Consider the following 23,024-nt stretch of genomic DNA (forward strand, 5'->3'; position numbering starts at 1 on the left):
CTATCTTGGCCGGGACCCAACTTTGACGCGCTGGGAGAACCGATTGCGATGCCCAAATCCATGCACAAAGTGATGTGGACATAGAGCAACTTCCCTAGCACAAGTCCGTGTGGTCCGTTCTCTGATGGGGTCCCAGATCCTCAACTTCTAACTGTCCGAATCCGGGTTCTCGAAAAAGATGCACGAGCGTGCCAAATGGCAGAAATTTCCAACAGGGGTCCAAACGGTGCCAAAGAGGCATGAAAATCGAATCATGCATGGACAAATGTGTGGGAAGCAACCCAGATCTTTCTTGTTGTGTTCAGATGTTCGGACTTATTTCGGATCCGAAACTCTGTTATGGCGATTTTGCACTATCTTGGCTGGGACCCAACTTTGACGCAATGGGAGAATTGATTGCGATGCCCAAATCCAAGCACGGAGTGATGTGGACATAGAGAAACTTCCCTAGCACAAGTCTGTGGTGTGGTCCGTTCTCTGATGGGGTCCCGGATCTTCAACTTCTAACTGTCCGAATCCGGGTTCTCAAAAAAGATACATGAGGGTGCCAAATGGTGGAAATTTCCAACCGTGGCCCAAACAGCGCCGAGAGGCATGAAATTTGAATCATGCATGGACAAACATTTGGCAAGCAACCCGGACCTTTCTTGTTGTATTCAGATGCGATTCATACTCATGATGGACCCGAAACTCTGTTATGGTAATTTTGCACTATCTTCGCCGGGACCCAACTTTGATGCGCTGGGAGAACTGATTGCGATGCCCAAATCCATGCACGGAGTGATGTGGACATAGAGCAACTTCCCTAGCACAAGTCCGTGTGGTCCATTCTCTGATGGGGTCCCAGATCCTCAACTTCTAACTGTTCGAATCCGGCTCTTGAAAAAGATACACGAAGTGCCAAATGGTGGAAATTTTCAACCGTGGCCCAAACGGCGCCGAGAGGCATGAATTTTGAATCATGCATGGACAAACGTGTGGCAAGAAACCCGGATCTTTCTTGTTGTGTTAAGATGGGATTCAGACTCATTTCGGATCCGAAACTCTGTTATGGCGATTTTGCACTATCTTGGCAGGGACCCAACTTTGACGCACTGGGAGAACTGATTGCGATGCCCAAATCCATGCACGGAGTGATGTGGACATAGAGCAACTTCCCTAGCACAAGCCCGTGTGGTCTGTTCTCTGATGGGGTCCCAGATCCTCAACTTCCAACTGTCCGAATATCTCGGTTCTCGAAAAAGATGCACAAGCGTGCCAAATGGCAGAAATTTCCAACCGTAGCCCAAACGGCACCGAAGAGGCATGAAAATCGAATCATGCATGGACAAATGTGTGGCAAGCAACCTGGATCTTTGTTGTTGTGTTCAGATGCTCGGACTCATTTCGGATCCGAAACTCTGTTATGGCAATTTTGCACTATCTTCGCCGGGACCCAACTTTGACGCGATGGAAGAAGTGATTGCGATGCCCAAACCCATGCACGGAGTGATGTGGACATATAGCAACTTCCCTAGCATAAGTCCGTGTGGTCCCTTCTCTGATGGGGTCCGGGATCCTCAACTTCTAAATGTTTGAATCCGGGTTCTCGAAAAAGATGAACGAGCGTGCCAAATGGCGAAAATTTCCAACCGTGGCCCAAACGGCACCAAAGAGGCATGAAATTCGAATCATGCATGGAAAAATGTGTGGCAAGCAACCCGGAACTACTCTAAGAAGAGACCTACTTCACATGACGAGAACCAAGGAGCTACAATTGCATCCGATCTAGCTCTACCATGTGGTGGAGCTAGAATGCATCGATCTAGCTATGTACCATGCAGATCAACAAAATCAATTACTCCAAGATGAGTTCTACTTCACATGACAAGAACCAAGAAGCTAGAATTGCATTTGATCTAGCTCTACCATGTGATAGAGCTCTATCCAACCTAGACCACATCGTAGAGCTAGATTGATTTCAAGTCTAGCTCTACCATGTGGTGGAGCTAGAATTGCATTTGAGGTCTAGCTCTACCATGTGGTAGAGCTAGAATAGCTGTGTACCATGCAAATCAACAAAACCAATTACTCCAAGAAGAGACCATGACGAGAACCAAGGAGATAAACAAGTGTGTTGAATGGCATTGGGACCCAACTTTGACACGCTGGGAGAAGTGATTTCAATGCCCAAATCTGTGCACGGAGTTATGTGGACATAGAGCAACTTCCCTAGCACAAGTCTATGTGGTCCGTTCTCTGATGGGGTCCCAGATCCTCAACTTCTGTCTGAATTCGGATTCTTAAAAAAGATGCAAATGAGAGCTCTCATGCAAAAAGAGCTCTTAATAAATGCGAGCTCTCATGGATAGGGAACTCACATGCATATAGAGATATCATGCAGTGCACGAGAGCTCGTACACTCAATGCAAATAAATGAAAATAAGAGATCTTATGCATAGAGATCTCTTACAGCCATGAGATATCTGATGCTCTTATAAAAAACTCCCATAGCACCCTTATGGGTTGCAACATAAAAAAGAGAGCATTGGGTTTAGAGCTTACCACAACTCGGTAGGTGGTGAGGACCTAACACCAAAGCATGGTCAGGACGTGAGGTCAAGAGAATAACACAATAGAGAATTATTTACATACTTTTATTTACTATGACGCATGTGTTATCGATTATGTATAGAGGGCTCTCATGCATATAGATCTAGGATATATCTACACAAGGTGTTATTGATTATGTATAGAGGGCTCTCATGCATATAGATCTAGGATATATCTACACAAGGTGTGAGAGCTCTCACGCATAGAGAGTTTTCATGCATTGTGAGAGATCTTACATAAAGCTCTCAAGCGTGGATCTCTTCCATGAGAGATCCATGCATATAGATCTCATAAATATAGAGCTATCATTGTGTGTGATTCATTGTGAGAGCTCCCATGCATATAGATCGCAAATCTCATGCAAAGAGAGCTCTAATGCATATAGATCAGCTATTATCAAGTGCGAGTCATTGTGAGAGCTCCTATGCATAGAGGGCTGTCATGCATATATATCTCATGCATGAGAGCTCTTATGCATATCGATGAGCTCTCATGCATATAGAGTTATCATACATGAGATCTTATGCATCGAGCTCTCTTGTATTCTAAGAGGTCTCATGCATGAGATCCCTCTTGCATTGTAAGAGCTCTCATGCATTAATAGCTCTCATATGCATAGCTCTCTCATATCATGCATGAGAGCTATAGAGATTTTGGTCTTGCACTAGAGCTCTTATGCAAATGGCTAGGTCTGACATTAAGAGCTCTCATACATAGAGCTCCCATGCATAGAGCTTGGTCTTGCATTAGAGCGCTCATTCATAGGGATAGGTATTACATTAAGATCTCTCATACATAGAGCTCGCATGTATAGAGCTATATCTTGTATTATTATAAGAGTTCCCATGGATAGATCTCATGTATAGAGTGAAAGAGCTCTCATGCATAGAGCTAGGTCTTGCATTCAAAGCTCTCATACATTGATCTCACATGTATAGAGTTAGATCTTGCATTATTATGAGAGCTCTCTTACATACATCTCATGCATAGAGCTATAATATCTTGCATTATTATGAGAGCTCTCTTACATACATCTCATGCATAGAGCTATAATATCTTGCATTATTATAAGAGCTCCCATGGATAGATCTCATGTATAGAGTGAAAGAGCTCCATCCATTATCAAATTTAATGACACAACAAGGTACACATATTTTTGTCTCATATTAAATCATTATCTATGATTAGATTTAAAGTTTTGAACATGTCAATTAAAAATCAGATCATACACATTGACATAGAGTAGAAAATAAAAGCATGCAAGAATTCAAAATCTCAGGAATGGTTGAAGAGGAAAAACCTAAAGAGAAAATCAGGAATGGACCTGCGTAGACAAGTTTATGCTGGCTGCTCTGTCTGCGGTGCTGTAGAAGATGTGGCTTGCAACTATGCAATGTCTTGTATATGCTACGTAGGAGAGTGGGCCTGCTCACAGCAATAAGAGACGCCTAAAGAAAACCAAGCATGTAAGATTTATGGCATGTTTCTTGCCCTTTATGACCTACAATGCTCTACATAAAATTAGAGTTTAGAGACGCCCATATACCTGCTAGAATCCAGATTGCATGGCTGTGGAGGAATGGATAAGCTTAGATAAATAACCCTAGGTGTACATAATGCTAGGCATCCAGTGGATAGAGCTACTGAAGGGGCGAGTAGAAGATGTGCATAAGAGGGGCTGCAGAGAGAGAGAGCCGCCTAGAGAGAAGCAGGCCACGCAAGCCTACAATGGCCACGCAAACGTGCGCCCCACAGAAGAGTTGTAGCCGAGGAGAGAATTGTTGTAGCTTGTATTGATGGAGGCACACACAGAACCTGCAAACAGAGGAGAGAATTGTTGTAGCTTGTGTTGATGGAGGCGCACATAGAACCTGCAGAAAGATAGAGAGCCGCCCACAAACATGCGCCACGCAGAGAGAGAGAGAGCCACCCAGAACGTGGGCCCACTGAACGTGCGCCCACTGAACTCGTAGAGAGAGAGAGAGAGAGAGCCACCGCGAAACAGAACAACGGGGCCCTGAGCAGAAGCCAGAGAGTTCCAGACCTGGATGTGGATCTTATCGCCGAGTTCAAACAGTCAGCTCGCCTTGCCCCTCGGATACGTTCGCCACGCAGAGAGAGAGAGAGCCGCCCAGATACATTCGCCACGCAGAGAGAGAGAGAGAGCCGCCCAAAACGTGCGCAAGATAAGGTTGAGGATAAGGATTAGTATAAAATTGAGATTTTCATAAAATTAGTATTGGTAACATAAAATTAGCATTGGTAACATATACCAAATTTTAAGTTACAATTTGGTAATTTTCTAGATCTTAAAGTTTCCAAAGATCTCTTCATTTCTTTCATACATGCTAGATGTTGTATGAGTTTCAAAAAATTAAAGCTATTTCTATCAGTTATTGAGAGAACTGAGAGAACTTGGAAAAAAGAGCAAGATATTATAGTGATTTCTACTTGGTGAACCTCAAGGTATCAATTTGAGCCTTGTTAAGCATGCATCATATAGGCTTATAGAAAAACCGTAATGGTAATTTTTCTTAAAAGGTGAGTTATCATTTGTAATTTTTTACTAGTGCAAAGTTACCAAATGGTAATCATCAATCTAAATTAGATTACAATTTGTAACTTTTTAGTCATTTGGTTCCAAGGTGGTTACCAAATTTCTACTGTGATAAGGTTGCAACGATTCAGTTTAAAATTGAAACTTTAATTTTGTTAATTAGAGTTTTTAAAAGGTGATCCAAACCATTGGATCACCTTGGCACCTTAAGTGTCAATGTAAAGGGTGTTTCTAAAAGTTATCAAACAACTCTAAATGTTGAAATTTGTTTCTTGTTCCATCAAATTTGTTCATGCATGTGGCAAATATGTGTTAGTTTTGCATGTGGGTTTCTAATTATGTGGACTACCTACATGCCCAACCCCTTCCTACGGGTTTAATATTTGAAGCATGATTTCAGTGTAATCCCCGAGAGGTGTTATATATGGGTGGAAAATTACCATGTCTCATGTGGTTGCATTAAGGGTGCTCAATTGTTTGGCATGGGTGACCTAGCAAACACAATTATGCTTGCACTACAAGTGTATCTGGGGGCATATAAGATTTCTATAATTGATTTAGTGAACCTGGAGCTCCGATTGAAAAGTCTAGATAAGTTTAAGAAGGCGAGGGTTAAGTTTTTTTGGGGGGATTTATGCTCGTAGGCACTTATTCCAACTCACCGTGCCTATAGGCGCTTATTCCAGCTCACGGGTTGCAAAAAAGGGTTGTGATAACCCTTGTAAAGCATAGGAATAATTATAATAATAAGGTGAGGCTTGTGTTGAATATGATGTTTTTGAGGTCATGTGTTGGGCATGGGTCAAGTTGATGCGTGGCCCCATCTCACCTTCTAAATCTAGAACCACCAACAAATTTATGCTTATGTGTGTATTAATTGATGATCAAGAGCCTCGGGTTAACAGGTATTGAGACTGAACATTGCCCTAGTTTTGATCATTATTTGGTATAGATATTTATAACTTCTTCAACTTACCTTTTTCAAGCCTCATTAGGTCTTTTTTTAATTGTAATGTGAAAAAACCCTAGTGTTTGTGGAAGTGGCACGTGGGAATGGCCCCTTGAATGGAGGGAGGGAAATTCAAATTTGAAATTTGAATGAAGGAGCCTAGCTATGGCGGTGGAAGATGGAGCAGAGAGAGAGAGATTGCCATGTGTGCGCACGGGGGCAGAATCGCGAGGGAATCAGAGGCGAGAAAGTACACAGATTTTCGGCCAAAATCTGAAGGGTCCCACCAATTAGATGATATGAATGTTGAACAATTGCAGGCACAAAGATTCTTAGGTATTAAAGAACATAATGATCATTATTGTGGGCTTGCACGGGATAAACCAAGGGAGGCATTTAACCCTATGCTACATGTTCAGCAAGGACACTTTGTTATGCTCCCGTTATGCTGCACCCAGATGACACAAACATCTATCGAGTTTGGCTTGCTATGGTTGAATCCGATATTGATGATGAGCCTACATCACCAAATTACAAGAAACTCTTGATTCAATATTGGGGACCTTGTGCAAGGAAGAAAGGTTTGACAGATACTCAAGCTTATGCTGATTGTTGGAAGGGATATTGGCAAATTAATGAGGCAGAACAACAAGTATGGAAAAATGCTGATGTAATTCTTTGGTCGTGGAGAGACCAAGGAATCCACCACCATACAAAAGAATCAAGATACCAGAAAAGGAAGCCCGTAAAGCAAAAGCATGCTTAGGCTTGGCCTGTGAGGATGAAGTTCATATTGATGGTTCCTTCAATGAGGAGTAGCATTTGTAGATGCAATATTGACAATGTGGATTTTTAGGTTATAACTCTAATATCCAAAAGAGATGTACTTTTGTACTATCTTCTTTTAAATTATTTTTTATTTTCACTTATTGAATGAAATTTTTCTTTGTGCCTCCTACATTTTTTTGATATAATAATGTTTCTATCTTATTTGTTCAATTGTTTCATAAATTTTGTGCAGTGTACAACTCAATTGGTGCAAGTCCTTGTTGCAAAGAAACAAATACCACTTTCTTATTAATGGTGTTTATCAACACCACCTTCCTACATGATTATCAAACTCCTTTCAAAATATGTTTATGCACAAATACTAATTATACCACTTTTTTTGTTCGAACAGTGATTATCTCAACACTACCTTCCTCCGCTCTATATTAAGAAATTCCACAATAACTATTCCCACATTAAGTGGGAAATTCCCATAATACATGAAACCTCTCAATTTTAAAATTCCCATAATGCGGGATTTTTCCCATAATACCTAATACGGTCTTATTGGGATTACATTGAAGGTAAACATAAGGAGGCACCAGAGATACCGGAGATTAATACAACTACTGTAGATGTAAAAGAAATCAAGGAGCAAGGAAAGTCATGTATTGGCTTTCTATCGGCATACAAGACACTATGATTGGGCATATACAGATGCCAAGTCACCTAAGGAGGTATGGGATTCCTTGGTGAAGCTGTATGAAACTAACACCAAGGCATGAAAGATTTGGTTGAAGAATGAGCTTCATACTGTGGAGAAGAAAAATATGTATGTGAATGATTATGCCTTGAATATCAAGGGCATTGTGGAATCCCTTGCATAAATTGGGCTTTTTGTTGTTGATGATGATAAGGTGGAAGTGTGTCTATGTGGTAAAGGGCCACAATAGAAGGCATTCAAGATGTCTATTCAAAATAGAGAGATCATTCTAAACTTCACAAATTTGGTGTCAATGTTGATCATTAAATATTAGAATTTGGGTGAAGATTAACAGTCTTAACAAAACAAAAAATAGTTTAGAGCACCAGGCCTTCTACACTAGTTTAGGTGGAGGAAGATGTAGAGGACTGGACGTGGCCAAGGTGGTGGCCGAACAGGTAATCAGAATTACGATTAGCAGTAGCAACAGTCCCAAGATTTACAACACATAGGTGGAAGAGGCCAGTTTATAGGCAGGGGGAGTCAAAGAGGTTATGCTAATTAGCAAAGGCATCATAATGATACATGAGGTTGTTTTTATTATGGTAATCCTAGACCTGTGCAGGCATATTTCTATAAGAAGTAGAGTGACATGAAAAATGGAAAACCACAACAAAACAACTATGCATCCTCTAGCAAAAATAATGAGGATAATGAGAGGTTGTTTGTTATGCAACATGTGTTTAATGCTGTGTCTAGAAATGATGTAGCTTGAACATGTAAGGATGATGTATGGTATGTTGATTCAAGTGCCCCATAAAAAGTCATGGTGAGTGGTTCAAGGAAACGAAGAGTCTTGAAAGACAAGGTTTTGTTGAAACAGGGGATGACATTGCTCATCTAATTGCCCATGTTGGAGGTGTCCCATTTGTTGAGATGTCAAGCTCAACATGAGATGACACGAGGTGCCTGCATGACCATTCGACATTTATATCACTAGTGGGTTTGATAGTTGCCATCGACATATCTTTGCTAGAGATTCTATAGCTGGACTACATCGACTACTACCCACATCTATCCACTCCTCTGCGCGTGTTCACATTATGGGCCACTTGTATATACTCTATTATGTGTATTAGTCACTTTATCTTCTTTGTAGACCTCTTTTGTTGTGTGAAGAAGAAGAAGAATTCTAAGCCTCACCTTGTGTCCTCTCTTCTAGGATTTGTGTGTGTGTGTGTGTGTGCTTGCAAGAGCTCAAGCTCTCTTCTCTCCTGCATATTTTCATGGTATCAGAGCGTAGTTCATTCTAAGGGCTAAGCAACAAGCAAGAGAAGCACAGGAAGCCGTACGAGGATAAGAGCTTCATCTACTCTTCTCCCCTTGTACTGGCTACTACACCCTTTTCTCGGGAGCGGAAGGCACCGACAAATGAACTCCAATTGAGGAGATTTCTTCGGCGGGAGGAAACATACATGGCAACTATACTATCCTATTGGTCCTATTGGACATAGTTTTTTGGGACAAAAATGCGTTTCGAGCGCGTCTAGACCTCCATTTTTCAATTCGCAGGTGTTCACAAGCACTACAGGTAAGTTTTGATTCTCTGCATAACTATATTTTTGGAACTGCACGAAGGGAGATTGGTTGTACAGACACTGTGTGTGCTGCAAAAAGGTCTCAAAGTTTTCATTCAGTGTATGTATGTAAGGTCACTGGTTGTGACGATTTGGATGCAGTATAGTACCACTGCATAGAATACAATAGTTTGTGCAGGTCAAGCAAGAGTGTTGTTGCTGGTAAATTTGTGTTGTAGAAAAGATGTCAAATGATGGAATAAACCAGATTGTTGTAGAGAAGCTTGACAAGAACAACTTCTATGCTTGGAGGTTTAGATTGACAAATTTCCTAATGGAAAAAGGTTACTAGGACTAAATTGAAGGTGAACATGAGGAGGCACCAGAGATACCATAGACTAATCCAACTACTATAGATATAAAAGAGTTCAAAGATTGGAATTGAGAAGCAAGGAAAGTCATTTATTGGCTTTCTATTAGCATGCGTGACACTATGATTGGGCATATACAGGATACCAAGTCACCTAAGGAGGCATGGGACACCTTGGTGAAGCTATATGAAACCAATACCAAGGCATGAAAGATTTAGTTGAAGAATGAGCTTCATACTCTAGAAAATAAGAATATTTATGTGAATGATTATGCTTTGAAGATCAAGGGCCTTGTGGAGTCCCTTGCATCAATTGGTGTTTCTATTATTGATGATGATAAGGTGGAAGTGTGTCAAGGTGGTCTCAGGTCAGAATACAAGGCGTTCAAGATGTCTATTCAAACTCAGGAGAACATTCCCAACTTCATAGATTTGGTGTCAATGCTGATCATTTAAGAGAAGAACTTGGGTGAAGATGAACAGTCTTCACAAAACATAAACAGTTCACAGAACTAGGCCTTCTACACAAGTGCAAGTAGAGGACAAGGTAGAGGTCATGGATGTGGCCGAGGTGGTAGCCAAATAGGTAATCAGAATTATGGTCAGTAGTAACAATAGTCCCAAGATTTACAACAACAACATATAGGTGGAAGAGGACAATTTAGAGGTAGGGGGAGTCAACGAGGTCATGGTAATTAGCAAAGATAACATAATGATACACGAGGCTATTTTTATTGTGTGGTAAGACTAGGCATGTACAGGTAGACTGCAATAAGAAGTAGAGTGACATGCGAAATGGAAAAGTGCAGCAAAACAACTATGCATCCTCTAGCACAAATAATGAGGATAATGAGAGGTTGTTTGTTATGCAACTTGTGGTTAATGCTATGGTCGTGTTGAATGGTTCAAGGAAATAAAGAATCTTAAAGGACTAGGTTTTGTTAAATAGGAGATGACACTGCTCATCCGATTGCCCATGTTGGAGATGTGCCATTGTCTATGCAGGATAGTAAAGTGAAGTACCTTGCAGATGTACTTCATGATCCAAACATTACAAAGAATCTGGTTTTTGTTCTGTAAGTTTCAGAACTTGTTTAATGTTTCTTTGCTTTAGAGAAATGCTTGCATGAAGACTATGTGAATATCAAGAACTCTAATGTATTCTATTGTATGCAGATGTTTTCCCTTCAACATGTGTGGAATGGCAGCCTCTAGAATGTTTTACAGGGACTTCGAAGCATGTCATGTTGATCTAGGTAGGCTTATGTATGCTGGGGAAACAAGTTCCGAACTTGCAATTAGAGGAGTATTTTTCATTGCTGCAACATATGTTGTGCCACAGAGGGGAAGGTTTGGAGCACTTGAGCCAATTTCTCCTCCTTCTCTAAATAGCCCGGAATGGCCCATTCCAGACCCCACCACAATGGAGAGCTTTCAGCGCAGGATTTTGCATGACATTCAGTCAAGCCTAAGGGCTGCATATGGATCCCACAGGATAAGTGTATCTCTTTTCACGCCTTTACATGTGTTTATTGCTATTTTCAAAGTAGGCAAGTTCCATCACACCCCAACAATGTGGATAAGCAAAGATGGGGCCTTTGAAGCTCTAGATAAATTTCTAAAAGACGATTGGACCACCAAGGTGGTAGAACATCAGGGCGATGTAATAAAATGCTCAGCGGTAATGTTAATGGTAAGATGTAGGTATCAGATAGATAAGCAAAAGCTAACTATGGTGTACCTTATTAGGAGGTGGAAATGCTCGCATGGTGAATGGGAAGCTTTGGACTCTGATCTCTATGCTAGGGAGGAGGTAGAACTTCATATTGAAGTTCACCCAGGAGAGGAGCATACAGTGGTAGTTAATGATGATTGGAATTTTGCTCAGTTGAGAGATCGTATTGTCATGCCCTTTAATGTAAGGAACCAGTTCAAGTTTGTTGTTTCTAATCGACCTATGCGTCACAGGTCAGAGAAACATACACTCTGTGTGTCATTGGAGCCCCCTAGGGTCCTTAGCTTGAAAGACTATTAAGTTGCAGACTTAGGTAACATTTTGAGTGATTTTTGGCGATAATTTGTAGTGGTGTACTTTTGAATACAAAATTTTTGATTGCACCATAGCCCCAATGTCCTCTGTATTTCACTGCAATTTGGATTTTAATTTTGTTAATTTTAAAAATTTTAAGTATGTTCTATAAATTTATTAAATGTTTAAATGGAATGCTTTACAAGAATAGGTTTTGCTCTATAAAGCTCATTTCATTCTTAAGATCTCGCAGTTTCTATTTCCCTTCAATATCCCGCCATGGCTTCAAGCTCTAACTCGCTACGCGCAAAGCTTGAGAAAATTGGGCTCTCAGCAGGTGCAGGTCAGAACATCGCCATTTTTGAGGGGGTGATTGATATGCAGAGAACTATAGACCTTCACGCAGAGGCTTTTCAAGAGCAGGTCCAGTACATGAATGATGTAGTGGCACAATATGTTGTGCAATTGCCTGAGTCCACCACTAAATGGGTTCTAGTGGACTTAATCAGGCATCTATACCATGGTGACAAGTCGTTTCGATTCAGGCTCAATCGATTTTTGAAAGGGCTTACATCTAGCAATTACAGGGTCGAAGATGATGACACCATTTATGAATTGCAGGTTGGTAATGTAGGCACCACCTTCCTTTCATGGGATATGACGTTAGCACTGTTTTTGCAAGAAGCCACGGATGCAGAAAAAAAGAAGGGAAAGGCAATGAGTAAAGAAGTAGCTCTTGTGAAGGAATCCAAAGGCGAGGTGGAAGAGGTTTTCTCAGAAGAAGCTGAAGCATCCATGGCCTTGGTGCTTCTCCAACAAGGGTCAATTGAGGATGAAGAGCCTCATCGTGACCTCGAGGGGGATGAAATTGTGGAAGAGATCCCTGAGTTGGATGTATCCACTTTGAATCCCATCATCATGGATAACAAGGAATTTCTTTTCCTTGATGACATTTGTAAATCCTTGGGGTTAAGGGAGGATGAGGCCCTAAGCATATTAGCAACTGGGTCTAGTTTCTGCAAAGAAGACACACTTGAGCAACAGATTGCAGGTGTACAGATTGATTTTGATGACCATGATCTTACCAAAGCGCTAGCATTCCAAGGTTATGATACAGAATGTACAATTGAGGAAACTGTTTCCAATGCTCTTGTTGCTATAGAAAATGTACAATTGAGGAAACTGTTTCCAATGCTCTTGTTGCTATAGAAAATGTAGCAGCAGAGTATGAAAGTGTCCCTCAAGAAGCATTTCAACCACATAAGCACTTGCATGTAGATACATCGGTTGAGCAGCGTGGAAGCAGTATAGACATATGCAACCCACGCACAAGCCAATGTGATGATGACATTGAGGTGGGGTTAAATCAAAGTCGTGCCTTCATATTTATAAGTGAGTTATTACTAACACCTGAACTTTTTCTCTTGTAGAAAGCTTATTTTTTTGACAAGTTTGCTGCACGTGGAGGTGGAGTTCGTGTGCAATCCGATGGATGAGACACCTCCCTGATTCATTACCTTCCTAGCCTCTCTCCATCATTTATTTGAGTAATCCATTTAGAGTACTCTGAGGAGGCACAAGCAGAGCTCATCAAGTGTAAAGCTCTAAGTGGGGTTCTCACCAAAGATGGGCTAGCAAATAATGCAAACAAATGTATACTTATTAGCAGGGAGGCAGCTATGTATACATTTGCAGGCAACTACACCGGCCATGTGCTAAGCCATTGTGCTACATTAATCTCCAAAGGTATAACCAATCCTATTATTATAGCTAATAGCCTAGGTGAGAAATCCACGCAGTGACGAAGCTAAAGAAGCTCTCAGAAATCTTCTCGGAAACTTGTAATTTTCTTTCTACGAAATCAATACAAAATGTATTCTTTTTTAATTGTAATGTTTTTAAGAATTCTCAACCATTTCTCTTGTTTATTTATTGTGTCAGCACTCTGCCCTATAAACTATTGGCACGCATGTGAATGTGTAGGAAATTTCATTGATAATGATCAAATATTTGTTCAAATATTGTCAATTAACATCCAACTGAAATCTGGCAGTACAAAATCTGAACAATTTAAAAAAATCATTTTTTTATGTTTTTTGATGTTTGTGAGCATTTATTTCATCAAAAAAGTGTACATAATGCATGAAAGAGTACAGAAATGAAAAAAACAAGCCTGTGCGCTACGGCGCAAATTTATGCTTTTCAAAGTTGAGGACATGCTTAAATTCGTGTTGTAGCGCACAGGCATCATTTGTTCATTTTTGTACACTTTAATGCATTGTGTACACTTTTTTTGATGATTACTCTACCTAGAAACATCAAAAAAAAAAAGAAAAACTTTTGCTTTTTTAAAAAATATTCTATCTACTGCCAGACTTCACCAGGTGATTTTGAGCCCCAAATGACTTTTTTTTGTCCCTGAGCTTTTCTAAGGCCTTATTGAGCTTTAAGCCTTTTTTTGGTCCTAAAATAAATTGAATTTAATTTTGTTTCTGCACTACGTAAGGATCCTTTGTTCAATGCCGACAACAATACCACGTATAACAAGATAATATTCAAATTTCATATTGGTTTTCACAATCACCGTATCAATAATACAAATTTTGTTCCTGTTTGACTAAAGCTCTTAATACATGATCAACAGTTTTACCCATTCAAACAACAGTACAAGAATTGAAATGTCTGCTTTTATAACACAGTTGAAACAAATGAATACGTTGGTTAACGAGTCATTGACACTATCTTATAGATTCAAAAAAATGTATTACAATGTTGGAGATTACAAAAGACACAAAGGCCGCCGCCTAAAAGCTTAATCCTATCCTATAAATCCTTCCTTATGGAGTGCTTTATCCTGACGTAGACGTAGTGCAAGTGCCATGTCAACAGGCTTTAGGGTCACCCTTTTGGCGTGAGCATGGCACAACACCGAATCTTGAAACACAGAGACCAAAATTGTTTCTGACGCCTCTTGGAGGGCCTCGAGTGCCGTACTCTGTACCTGAGTGACCCTGTCACTGTACTTGTCGATGACTTCTTTTACAACTCTTGCAAAAGGGGCCTTCGCCATGATGGGGCCTGTGCTCTTTTGGTACTTTCTGATTTCTCGCAGAGCCACGGTCCCCGGTTTCCATCTTCTCTTCTTGTGGGCTAGAGGGGGTGGTGGTGGATGCGACCTCTCTTCCCATGGTTGTCTATCATTTCTAAAATTTTTTGGCCTTTCTTGCTCGGCTGGATCTAGATTTAGTCTTCTTTTACTTGCTTCTGCCTTCTTCTTTTCTTGTTCTTGTTTTAATCTGCGTGCTTCTTGAATTCTTTGTTCTCGTCTTTCCCTCTTGCTTTGCTCCTCCTGCTCCTGTCTTTCCCTCTCCCTTTGCTCCTCTTCTTGTCGTCAATCCTCCTCTTCCATCTCCACCTCTTGCTGCATGTTTGCACGTTCCTTCTTTCTCTTGACACAAATCTTTATTCTTTGTTTTTTAGGTGGAGGCTGGGGCTGACGCCTCTCAAGTTCCTCATGTAGTGTTTGTGCTAAGAGCCTATCCTTCTCCTCACACGACGGCTTATTTCCTCTGCTTCATAGAAGTCACTAGCCTATTGATACTGCTCTTGCTCAGTACAGAGAAGTGCTTCCTAGTCTTCCTCAAATGTGACCCTTAGCTCCTCTTCTAGCTGCTGAGGGAGTAGGGCTTGCTGTTGCTCTCGTCTTCTATGCGCCTCCTCATCAATCTGGCATTGTTGCTCTTCTAGCACACGCTCCTGCTGCTCAGCCTCTGAGAGAGGTCGAGGGAATGGTGTACGCATGGCTCTAAATGAGCCAGTGTCTCCAGGCTGCTTGGAGACATCCTCAATATTGTCCAGTCCTGAAAACACATCCAGTTGTATATCTTCCTGTCGAGTCTTTACCTCTCTGTCCATGCTTGTATGCTTCTTTTTGATGCGTTTTTGCACTTGTTGAAATGCCTGTGCCGCGGCGACTGCCTCAAATTGTGTGCACCAGACGATACATTTGGGTTATCAGTTTTGTGTGCAGTGTGCTTAGTTCTAGCCATCCATTAACTTACACGAGTGAATGAACGTGAAAATGTACTTTTAAAACTCACTTTTACAGGTGTATAAAGTTTTTGAAAAAAACTAATTAAAAAAATCTCTAGAATTTTTTTTTAAAAAAGCTTTAACTTAAAAAAGGCTACAATTTTTTAATATGGAACCCATTTTCGACCCATATACCTACGCGCACCGAACCACTCACGCATCCCATGCATGGCACTTGATGCTCGCCATGCAATTGCTCGTTGCAGATTTACATTTTTTACAACCCTTCGTAGTAATGACACCTGCCCTTTTGGTTTCTGTCGGCATCGACCTCCCAAACTGCGATAAAACCAATTAAACATCTCATGCAAGGCATTACTTTTTTCCTTACCACCTCCACCATGTCACGTGTTCTTAAAGTATGCTGCCTTAGCTGGATAATGAGAGCGCTCCATTCCTTGGGTGCTCCAAATTGCCATTGGACCATATTGGTCGAGAAAAAACTGTGCGTGGGTAAATATACTGTACTGCAACAAAGATCATATCAGAATTTTACTATTTGGCGATTAATATCAGTAAATAGATAGAAAGGTAAATACCATATAGTGGGTGATATGTGTTTCTCCCATGCATCAACCATTTGCTGAGTAAATGTATGCATTGCAGTCTTTAAGTTTGCAATCGCCTCAGCAACAAGTGGAGCCTTTTCTAGAAATTGAATCATTTTGTCAAGTGACTCCCACAGCCTTGCCCGCTTGAGACCAAGCTCTACATTATTCCCACGATAAGTGGTGCATTCACAAATGGCCTTCCATATCTCATATTTTGTGTGACTATTGTACCCCTCGTAATTTGAGAGAAGGTGTCTTGCTTTGGACCCACCCATGCATATTTTGTTTGGATTATCCTGACCCGGTCCTCATTTTTTAGTATCCTTAGTTAACTTTACAGCACCACCATGAAGCCCCATGCTTGAAAGGACATCTTCCAGCTTACTGATGCATTCGTTGTTGCGAAGATGTTCAGGCTCCATATTCCATGCATAATTGATATGTAACTTCAGTAATTTGTCCATTATGCGTAACCTAGCAAGAAGCGTGCAAATATGAACACGGAAAAGTGGAATCTCTAATATAGGGCTCCATGCAATATCTTCTTGATCACGATTAGGCGGACAATTGGTATTACAATTCATAATGCCATTAACCCACTACATAAGTTTCTTTGGATCTTTGTTTTGCGTTGTACTCATTGAAGGTGGTTGTATATTTTTCTTGCCCTTTGCATGAGATTTGGTCGTCTTGGTGGCTGCAACCTTGCTTGAAGCTTGCCATGTTCAATATACTCTGATTTTGAATGGCAGCAATAAATACATGGAAAAAAAGTATTTGCTCCTAGCTTGCATCCTAGCATACACTTCAATGTCTTTAAATCACCTGCCATGTGCCACTCAACTGTAAATGTTCCTACATCTTCCACATGCAAAGTTTCTCCTTTTGATTGCAATGATATGACATTTGGGATGCCTGTTCGGGTAAGGTACCATCGCAATGTAACATTCGTCTCCTGTGGAAGCTCAAATGCTGACAACCACCATATATTCTTTTCTGAGTGCACTCCATAGTAATCTTTTCCCTGAGATTGTTCTTCCCGTGTTGGAATTTGAGGCTTGTGCACTACAGTCAAGAAGATTATCATCCTGTTCCAGATTTCCTTTGATAGCCCTGTTCATAGGTGTTAGGCTGACTCTTTCTAATTTTCGTCCTTTTACAATTTGACACTCATCAAGCTTTAACACAAACACAGCCCGACCTTGGCACTCCTCAATGCTTAGACCATAATAAGAAATCATAGCTCTTTGAAGGATCCTTAAATCAATAAAGACATTGTTCTACTTGATGTATTCAAATACCTTTGTAGTACATACAGGCAGAGCATCCTCCACATGATGGTAGCCACCTAACATGTTCACAATTTTTGAGTTTGCACTTTTTCTTGCCATGGTTACACTGTATGGAGTTGGTAGCATGGGTCGAAGAAGTCCTTTAGCACGATGACCTAGTGCAAACACCCTGTAAATGGCTTCATATCCCTTCCTACTGACACCAGCACTATCACATGCATCCATAATCTGTATGGGGCTTACCATATTTTGCAGCTCTCCAGAAATTTTGTTTCGGATTTGCTTAGATATTTTGCATGTGGGATCTTCTAGCAGCTTTGATATGTTTGATAACTTAACAACATGTTTCAATATGCCTACTCTACATTCCTCAGCACCACCTTCATATCCCATCATATCCCCAGCAATATCTCTACATGGAACATAAATACAAAATAACATCAATATGTTTCACAAAACAGAATGGCCTGCAAAACAATGGCAAGAATAGAAGTTCCCTTGTTGCTCGTACACGTCGTTTTCTTACTCCACTTAGGGTTGCGAAGGTTTCTAGGGACTGACACTTTCTTTTCCGTTGTCGAAAGCCTACTGGAAGCTTCTTCAGGCTTGCAAGGTGTCGTTGCTTGTTTCGTGCATCCTATTTGGCTGCATTCATCTTGTGCCGTTCAATATCAAAGGCCTGCTTAAGCAACAAGTTGTTCTTCTGGAGCTCTTGATTCTGAGTTTTCAAGTTGTTCACCACTTCTTCAAGCCTATCAATGTCCTTCTTGTGTTGCTGCTGCAACTCATGCCATAAGCCTTGAAAATGCACTCCTGAATGCGATTCCTAAGCTGCAACAAAAGAAAGCCTCCTACAATAGCCAAATAGACCATTAGCTCCATCACCTACATAACTAAGAAATGTAGTGATATTAACAAAATGAGGTGGAGCATTGGTGAGCGGGTCAATAGGGTGTATGAATCCATTCGTCTAGAGGTCAATACATTTTCGCCCTTGTGATCGAAGAGTACCCAATGGCACATTGGTCATACCTCTTGTTTTTGAGCTGCGGATAGTAGCATACTCAGCAGCCAAAGCTACATGTAACCTGAACTTTGGTGCTCTGTTAGACATATCTTCAAGTGGAATTTTCTTTAGGGTTAGGCAATGCTGAAAAGAGCTTCTTGTAGAACACAATGCAAGAGTGAGGATAGGGTATTCTGAGGAGAGTGCAATGAAGTTTTGTTGTAAAAAATATTAGAAGATCATAGATGGAGTGATTAGGTAATAGGAGAAAGGACAAGGAAGATGGCAGGAGGCATAGAAGATGGTAGATTGAGGTTTTGCAGCATAATATAGTAGAGAGAGAGAGAGAGAGATGTAGATTGTAGATGGAAGTAGGAGATATGTATGGTAAACAATGCAAGAATGGAAAGCGTAAGCTCTGAAGCTATGGAGGTTGACAGAGGGATTTTTTGCACTTCAATGTGGGAAAGACATGAGAGAGAGAGAGAGAGCACAAAATGATAAAAAGATGAGGCATGGAGGATGAGAGAGTGTGAGATATCTGCATTTGGAAGTGCAGAGGTTATGGAAGCTTACTAATCAGAGATGTAGAGCCATGGCACACCCAAATGTGAGAAAGGGAAAGAGAAAGAGAGTGGTAGTGAGACGAGGGCGTCTTAGAGAGAGAAAGTGGGGGGTCCTAAAAGTGGAGGGAAGAGAGGAGGGAAGGCTTTTCAGCCATTTTGAATTTGGAAAAACCAAAAAGTTACCCCCAATTTAGCTCAAGCAAATATATATTTGAAAAAAAAGAAATTCAAATAATGATTGCATAAAGATCCCCTTATCAGGCCTAGTCAAAGTTTGCTTAGAGTCCTTAAGCAAAAGTACTTAAAAACATAATATGGCAGCTTAAAGGGCCCCCATAGACCTCAACCTTCCCCTAATGTTGGAGTCCTCAAGGGTTACGAGCTTAGCCATTGGAAAGATCCTCTCATAAATGACAATTGTGGTTCACCAGGTAATCTCTTATTAGATGTGTTTCCAAGAGGGTTAGGGTGAGCCATAACAGACGTTGAAAGTGGTGTGCAATGCCAACCCATCAAGCTCAAGCTTTGGACGAAGGATGGTGGTTATTGAAATATCTCAACCCATAATGTGTGGTTGTTGGAGCATCTCGAGATGTTTATCAAAGATGGTGGTTGTTGAAGCATCTCAACCCATTATGTATGGTGCCGAGTTTTGATTCTGCATGGTGTTCCCTCCCTTGACTGAGCTACTAACTTGTTGGGTTCATCCTCGAGGGGTGCACTACTAGAAAACCCTAGGTATCACGTGCGTTCAAGAGCTATTTAAAAAACCCCTTAACTAAAATTATCCCCCAATAAAACAACCCCTCTTTACTTGTGAACTAAATGATTTTTTTCTAAAGTTGAATTAAAAAACCCCTCTTGTTGAACTCACGTGTGGTACACCAACATTTTCTGAGGTGAAACCCCCCCCCCCCCCCCCCCCCCGAGGGTTCGTCCTAAGGATTTTCCATTGCCTTAAAATGTGGCCGAAGCGTGGGACTCCCTTGTGGTACTACTCAGATGTGTGTGTGTGGTTTGTACTAGTGCAAGAATACTGAATGAGGTGTCACACTATGAGTGTGTGTGTGTATAGTGAAGTCTCATGGGATTCACCCTAAAAATATGTAAGTATAGCATAAGAGTTTAAATGAAGGGGTTTTTTAATTCAAAATTTTAAGGTAAATTTATAATAGAAGGACTGTTAAAATTGATTTTGAAAAAAAACCTGTAAGTCTATTAAAAAAAATGGTCATTTTATTCATGATAAGTCTATGCATGTGATACATAGGGTTTCATAGTAGTGCAGCCATGAGAGCCACATGAAATCCCCATGCGCACTAGGTAGGGAAGTGAGGGAAGGACCCACTCATCTAAATGAAACTAAATAAATGAAACAATGACTAAAACTCCCACCATGGATTTAATTTTGGCCGAGGAATGTGCAATAGCATTACCTCTCTTCTTCTTTTTATCACCTTTAGTGTAATTACAAATTTATGCTTCATTCTAAATTTGTTGTTCATCCGGTGTTTTACGAGAGAAAGAGATGGGAGAGGCAAGCAAATTCAAGAGAGCGCTTGCATATTGTGAAGAGGAGTAGAGAGAGAGAGAAGAGAAGAGAAGAGAACTTTTTAATGTCGTAAGAAACTATCCCAAGAGACCAAATTGATCTATCTGACAAGATTTGAACTCAAGACCTTTGATTCAAGAGGGAAATGAGCTAACCAATCTACCACACTTGGGTGATAGAAAGGTTAGCCCATTTTCCTCTTCTTATTCACACCCACACCCACACACCCACACACACATTGAGAAGAGAACTTTTTAACGTCGTAGGAAACTATCCCAAGAGACCAAATTGATCTATTATTGAATTGTTTAAATGTTTTATGAAGAATTCTTTCATGAAAGCATACAAATTCCTAAGTCTTGTTTGAGATCATATTTATATTTCTCAACATTAGCCAAGGTATGGAGGACTCACAATTGTTCTCTTGCATAAATAATGAAAACATTTTCTAGTTGCGATCTTACTACCATATTTGGGCTATGCTCACAATAATTAATTAACGCCCTTACGGGCATTAATTAATTATTGTGGCCTAAGGTTGAAATCTTAGGGTTGTGTGCCAGAGAGCACCGCAACAAGAATAGACCTCTCCGGGAGAGGAGCAGACCGAAAATAATAGATGAATTTTCTTTTTTTTAAAAGGATTTTCATTCTCTCGTTACACATGCGCACACTAGAGCGAACACGTGGAGACTCTCACACACACACACACAAAAAAAAGATGGATTAAAAACATTTGTTTTCTCTCAACGTAAACTGAGGCACATAGTGATTTTCTCCCTTGCTCTCTCTCTCTCTTGTGGGCAATAGTCCAAACTCATGCTTGTTTAAGATGTGGAATTTATAGCATCCCAGAAGCCTCTAGATCACGAACAGTCCTGAAGGCCTCTTTAAGATGTGGAATTTATAGGCATCCCAGAAGCCTCTAGATCACGAACAGTCCTGAAGGCCTCCAGCTCCCTCTACTCGTCACCTTCACGATTTCGTTTTTTAAAGGTCAATTAACCTTCTGCGTAAGGTCTTCCCATCAGTTCTCCCTTCCAAACTAATTAATTAATGTGCAGTCAGAATTGTGGTCGCATATTAGCTAGTGTGTGCAAAGGTAAGGACTTATGAAACATGTTGAACCAAAGTGTTGGCTTGAAAATTTTCGACGCAGTTTTGATTAACGCCAAAATTAGGTTATCAACGCATCAGAGGGTGACTGGTCTAGTAGTAGAGGTCCAGATCAAAGGAGAGGATCCATCGGGCAGGGGGGACGCGCACAAGCTCGACTAGGCGATTGATGACGAGGCCGCGTGCGAGGAGGAAGTCGCCGGTGCCGCCAACGACGGTGAGTGTGCGCACTTTCTGGACCTCCACAATCTGGCCCATGATGGTGAGGGTGCCCTTGTAGGTGCCGTCGTCGATTGTGGCGGTAAAGGTGTGGAAGAGCACGTAGCCTTTCTGGCTGTCCAGCACGTAGAAGCCCTGCGCCACCCCGGCCGACGCCGAGCTGTTGGAGGCGCCCAGCGTCAGGGGGGCCTCGAAGGTGGCCACCACGCCGAAGTTTAACGGGTTGGAGAAGGTGCCCGGAGGGGGCGAACTGTACACCGAGGTGAAGTAGGTGTTATTCACGACCGGGTTGTACACGGTGTTGTGGAGGTAGAATCTGTAGTGGGACGGGCCGGCATTAATCTTCTTCTTGTGGCAAGACACCGGCGTGGCATTGAAGCTGATCAGCGCCAGTAGCAGGCATGATGCAAGTAGCCAGCGGCTGGCCATATTAATTAATGATGATTGCTGGGGGAAATTATTAAGTGGGAAGTCTAAGAAAGCTTGATCAATCTACAGGGTGGGAAATCCAAGGCTCAATTGGATCTAAGAGTCAAATGGGAAGCTGCTAACTGCAGGATGATAGATCTGATGAGGGATTTGTACAGGCTGGGAACAGGGTTTTCATGCGAATCAGCAAACGCCCCATTTACAACCTAGCAATACGAATACTAAGATCGTGCTCCAAACTCATAAACACGTTCATGCCCCGGTACTAGACACTGCGTCATTTCCGATAAGCTTTTTTTTAAAAAGTTTGAACGTTGACATTTTGTGGGTTACTTCTTTTTTCAAGGTTCTGGAGAGTTTTTCCACAACTCCAGCGCATGATCACGTGCATTTCGTATCTAAAGAGTCATTTCCGATAAGTTTTTTAAAAAAAGTTTGAACGTTGACATTTTGTAGGTTACTTCTTTTTTCAAGGTTCTGGCGACAACTCCAGCGCATGATTACGTATTTCGTATCTAAAAAGTCTTTTTTTCTCTCTCTCTCTCTGTGTCTCTCTTTCACCGACGTACACTCTTCTTCTCTCTTTCTCTCGCAGACCAGTCTAAAAAGCCCCATGGGCCATGCCCGCAAACAAGCCTCTCACCCTCTCTTAAGTC

The 23,024-nt window shown here is 41.2% G+C and overlaps 1 protein-coding gene across 1 annotated transcript; it reads right to left on the bottom strand.

The window, feature by feature from the left end:
* Positions 1–21,328: 21,328 nt before the first annotated feature.
* Positions 21,329–22,627, bottom strand: LOC147609050 (dirigent protein 6-like). The gene has a single exon (XM_086788340.1). The coding sequence runs from the start codon at positions 22,366–22,368 to the stop codon at positions 21,814–21,816; it is 555 nt and encodes a 184-aa protein (XP_086644466.1). The 5' UTR covers positions 22,369–22,627; the 3' UTR covers positions 21,329–21,813.
* Between the last annotated feature and the right edge of the window lie 397 nt (positions 22,628–23,024).

Source organism: Cibotium barometz, chromosome 52 (genome assembly GCF_041138505.1).
Source record: "Cibotium barometz isolate CiBa-2024 chromosome 52, ASM4113850v1, whole genome shotgun sequence".
In the NCBI taxonomy this organism is placed as follows: domain Eukaryota; kingdom Viridiplantae; phylum Streptophyta; class Polypodiopsida; order Cyatheales; family Cibotiaceae; genus Cibotium; species Cibotium barometz.

Bases quoted from the DNA above. Each gene is read 5' to 3' on its own strand.
- LOC147609050 (XM_086788340.1), bottom strand. From the start codon at position 22,368: ATGGCCAGCCGCTGGCTACTTGCATCATGCCTGCTACTGGCGCTGATC.